The sequence below is a fragment of the Schistocerca americana genome, chromosome 2, assembly GCF_021461395.2.
Source record: "Schistocerca americana isolate TAMUIC-IGC-003095 chromosome 2, iqSchAmer2.1, whole genome shotgun sequence".
NCBI classification, from domain to species: domain Eukaryota; kingdom Metazoa; phylum Arthropoda; class Insecta; order Orthoptera; family Acrididae; genus Schistocerca; species Schistocerca americana.
Window position 1 is genome coordinate 444190222 of NC_060120.1, and position 5054 is coordinate 444195275.

General features: G+C 40.0%; 1 protein-coding gene across 1 annotated transcript; it reads right to left on the reverse strand.

Moving 5' to 3' along the window:
- Window positions 1-726: 726 nt before the first annotated feature.
- LOC124594078 (formin-2-like) lies at window positions 727-3784 on the reverse strand. Its single transcript, XM_047132429.1, has 4 exons — window positions 3694-3784; window positions 2803-3590; window positions 2376-2514; window positions 727-881 (listed from the first exon to the last, which is right to left on the reverse strand). Exons 1-4 carry the CDS (start codon window positions 3782-3784, stop codon window positions 727-729), a joined length of 1173 nt encoding a protein of 390 aa, XP_046988385.1.
- Window positions 3785-5054: the final 1270 nt, after the last annotated feature.

Genomic DNA, 5054 nt, shown 5'->3' on the forward strand with positions numbered 1-5054 from the left:
TAATGGAAATGTTGGCCTCTGTTTTTGTGAAAAGCACAATTGTTCACCACTATGATGAAGAACAAATTGGTATACAATATGATGACAGGTGTGGGAATTTTTCTGGAAGTAAACACATAGAGCGTGAATGATTATCATACAATTTAATGTCTAACAAGTAAAGGAATGATTTTTTCTTTTTCCATTACTGAGGAACATAGTACACACTTATTTTATTTCAGTATGTTAGCCATTGAATGAAGACATATTGAAATTTTTATGGTAATCATTATTTTTTTTCAGCACCATGATGTCTTGTAGATAATAGGCATTTCTTTCTTGAAAAATGTAATTTGTTTGAACACATTGTTAACTTTTTGACACACATTCCACCGACAAATGATGTAGTTGCATTTGTAACTTGTACATTAAGTAATCAAGTAATCAGGGTTAGACTAGTACCAGTGGAAGAGAATTTGAGAGATTGCTTATTTGGGAAGTTGAGCTCAGTCTGTGTTTTTAGTGACATATATGTGTAGGTTAACTTATGAACATATTTTCAATTAATTATTACCATATTTCTGAATTTGACAGTATATTTATAAACATTTCTGTTTACATAATTATCGAATCTATCCACCTGAAATTAACTGCTTTACATTCATATTGTATCTTTCATACAGTAGCTTTGAGTCAGCACTAACTATATTGTAAAATTTATCAGAAAAAAGAGTTTTGTTGTGGAGTTTAGTTTATTTCTTTGTATATAAGAGTGCAAGCAGTTTCCAAACAAATTGTATTAGGGGTTTCTACAGTGCACAAGAATAAATTATTTGCTTGATCAACAAATACACACACCTTCAGTTTGAGGAGCAGAGTACATCCTGCTAGGAAACAACAGACTATGCAAATTAATGAGGAGATTGTAGTTCATGAATTTAAATTTACAATCAGTTCACATCTTAGCTTTGAGCTGTAATATTTCATTAGCCACCACAAATCTGAACCCAATGCATCGTTAGAATAACCAGTTGCAGAGAATCTGGCACACTTAATTCATTTACACATCCAGAGCTGTTGGCTTTAACAACCACATCCCATTCTTTCATCATTTGGACTATGCTTTACTGTTCTGTATCTTTGTTATGTTTGGTGTTGTTTATGTCCTTATAGAATTGCATTGAACTGTGGCAAAAACTGTAATTTTTGTAATTACCATTAAATGTGAAAGTGGATGGAACACATTTGTCAATTGGATATTACAATAACAAATAAATTTCTGTAACACTTTCATGGTATATGTAAACTTTGAGGCTGAAAGCTGCCCAGAATATTCCTTCAGAATGCAATAAGTACAGTTCTGCCAACAAACATATAAAAAAGTAAACTAACTAGCTTTCAGAACTGGTAGTGCCTACATGTATGAGAACTGAGAGTTATATTGGGAAGATAATACAGGAAGGGCTGGTTGCTTAAACTGCAGAATGCAACTGACCCACCTGTATTGAGGACAAAGGTAGGCAGAGTCATCCATTATGAGGTTAAACACAGCTTCATGGCACTGTGAGCACACATTGCAATATGCAGAGTTTTCAATTAGGGCAGAGGTGAATGCAAAATCATTTAGCCATCCACAGCCTGGTTGTCACTGTAGATGCTGAGTGCTTCAGTGGTACAAGAGACTTATTTTCTGTGGATTTGTATGTAATATGGAAATCTGTATTTGATGTGAAAGGAATAGCAGCTCATAAAGTGTGGGGTGTGTTGCTTATCAGATGATTTTATACATAAGGATGTTTGGATATAGGTACCAGTGAGCTGAAAGAATGAACAGAAATGTCTTTGGATTCAGTAAAGATCCAGAACATTTTAATTTGGGTATATTAGTTAAGTCCTTGCTGCACGGAGAGGACTTATTCATCACCACAAGGACAGACCACAAAAATATCAAGAATTTGTAGTGGGTAGGGATTCCAGACTGCATGTCTTGAGGAAAGCTTCTTTGAAGTGACACATAACAAGTTTGCACTTGGTAGGGCATCATGGTTCCCATTGCAGTTTTAGGGTCTGATCCTCAAAAATGAAGTAGTTATGGGAAAGGTGGGTTCACATTATTTTGTAACTAAAGCTGGCACAGTGTTCATTAAAGTACCATTTCTGACTAGTTCTTCAAGACAGCTCTAAATTCACCTTTGTGTCTCTTTGTCCACACTACAGCAATGTCTATCTAACCCTGGGGTCTGAGTGACTTACCCATACTTTTTAACCTTCCCCAACATATCTATTTCTCCACCATTATTAAAGACTTTGAATTCTGATGTGTAGCTAGTGTATCCATTTTATATTAATACATGTCTGTTGGCAGCACTAAACTTTTCAGTACTGAAGATATTTACCGGCCAGAATTCTGTCATACAAATTATTAGTTTCATTGAGGAATTTTCCTTTGGAACATCTAACTAAACTTAAAAATTCTAAACAGCAAGTAACTTCCATTTGAAATATCTTCAAGTCTTTTGCAATAATTAATCTCTGCTGAAAGTTTACAGAATGAAAATGTTATGCCATCTTCAATATATCAAAGACGAATCCAAAGACTGAAAATTAATATTAATTAACGGAGAGAAGATCGCCCACACATGTTATGGTACTACATTCTTGAGATATGTACCATTCAGGCATTCAAGAAATTCCACTTTATATGTAATGAAATAATGATAAAGAAAAATCTAACTTCAATAGTGAGTCATTAGGTAAAATAGAATCTCTTACAAAATTTGAAACTAAAACAGATTAAACAGTTTCACATTTCTTAATACTAACCTGAGGAGGAGGAGGTGGTGGGGGTGGAGGAGGTGGTGGGGGTGGAGCAGGTGCTCCACTTGATCCAGGAAGTGGAGGTGGTGGGGGTGGAGCAGGTCCTGCACTTGATCCAGGAAGTGGAGGTGGTGGGGGTGGAGCAGGTCCTGCACTTGATCCAGGAATCGGAGGTGGTGGGGGTGGAGCAGGTCCTGCACTTGATCCAGGAAGCGGAGCTGGTGGGGGTGGAGCAGGTCCTGCACTTGATCCAGGAAGCGGAGGTGGTGAGGGTGGAGCAGGTCCTGCACTTGATCCAGGAAGTGGAGGTGGTGGGGGTGGAGCAGGTCCTGCACTTGATCCAGGAAGCGGAGCTGGTGGGGGTGGAGCAGGTCCTGCACTTGATCCAGGAAGCGGAGGTGGTGGGGGTGGAGCAGGTCCTGCACTTGATCCAGGAAGTGGAGGTGGTGGGGGTGGAGCAGGTCCTGCACTTGATCCAGGAATCGGAGGTGGTGGGGGTGGAGCAGGTCCTGCACTTGATCCAGGAAGCGGAGGTGGTGGGGGTGGAGCAGGTCCTGCACTTGATCCAGGAAGCGGAGGTGGTGGGGGTGGAGCAGGTCCTGCACTTGATCCAGGAAGTGGAGGTGGTGGGGGTGGAGCAGGTCCTGCACTTGATCCAGGAAGTGGAGGTGGTGGGGATGCAGCAGGTGCTGCACTGGATCCAGGAGGCAGAGGGGTTGGAGGCCGTTCCTCCTGCTGTTGTGGTGCTCTCTGATCTGTCTGTTGAGACTTGCTAGTCCTGCGAAGTGCAGCCCCTGGAAACAATTTACAAAACCTCAGATAAGTTTTGAGGAATTCCAAGATGGAATATTTCATGTCCTACACAGAATATAAATTGTAATTACAGCAAAAGGTAACCAGTATCTGCATACCAGTCTGCTGATATAAAATAAAATATGTTCTTCCTTCCTTGATATCTATGAATATGTGGCATATCTTTCACTGACATTCTTGTCCATCAATGAACAATAATGTGAGTAATGGAGGAGCAAAACATACAAGCCAGAAAGTAACTAGGTATTGTCACATGATATGGAGAAAGTCATGAGTGAGTAACTTGGACAATAACTGCCTACTACTGCTACAGCTTTCCTAGAAATATCAGTAACAAATATGTCACAATGAGGGTATGGCAACACCAGCACAAGGAACACTTCTGACCAGAGGACACACATGGCTGAGTGGAGTACCTGGGTAGACTCCAGAGAAGTCAATTTGGTTTAAAATCTTGTACTTTGTGGATATGCTGTATGTCATTTTATGAGAATAAAGCAGTATCTCAATATCAACATGTTGTCTCCAGAATTGGGATGACCCCTGCACCTAGTAGCGACCTGTGACAACCACATAACATGACAGGAGATGTTTCATTCCATATCTCAGTAATACGCAGTAACAATGTAGCCGTCTTGCATCAGTTACACGAAATCACCAGCCCCTCAAGACTCCACTTTGAGGGTTAATGTTAATGATGTACATCAGCAGTGTAATCAACATAATAATAGTCATCCAGTGCTCACATATGAACTGAATATGAGTAAAGGTGTTGCTTCTCAAAACAATGCAGGCTCTAGCACATCACAAAAATCACCACCGTCAAACAGTCTACTGTTGGACTTACCAGTTTGTGATTCAGCAAAACAAGTCAGGCTAAATATGAACAATAATGTGACTCCCACACTAACTGCATCAGCTGCATTGTAAACAGTATTAGGAAATATGACTGCCATGTATAGGAGCATGCAGCACACTACACTTTACCAACAGGTTTACTGGATTTGCAAGTGTGCTGTGAGTGCCCCACAATACCTCATTGATTAACCATTTTGCATGCAGCATCAGTCCAGTCACAACCCAAGTTGGCACCATTTGGACCAGAACAATTGGGACTTTGGGTTGCGACAGCAGAATTTTTGTTTATTTCACTGAGAATATTGGATAATAACTCTCAATTTATGACATTAACTTGCCAATTAGCAGAACATGCTAATACTACCAGCAACGTCATCCTTTCGCTGCCTGAAAAAACAAATATGAAGTAGCCAAAACTGCCTTGCCCTAATGCCTGCCATAAACCACAGAATAACTACTGAAACAGGCAGTCTATGATTAACAGCTCACTGACAAGTCAATGTCCCAGCTATGGCACTGGTTACAGACAATACTTGGTCTGAACCTCATGCCAGATACTGCATTATGGACTCCATGAATTTTCAAAT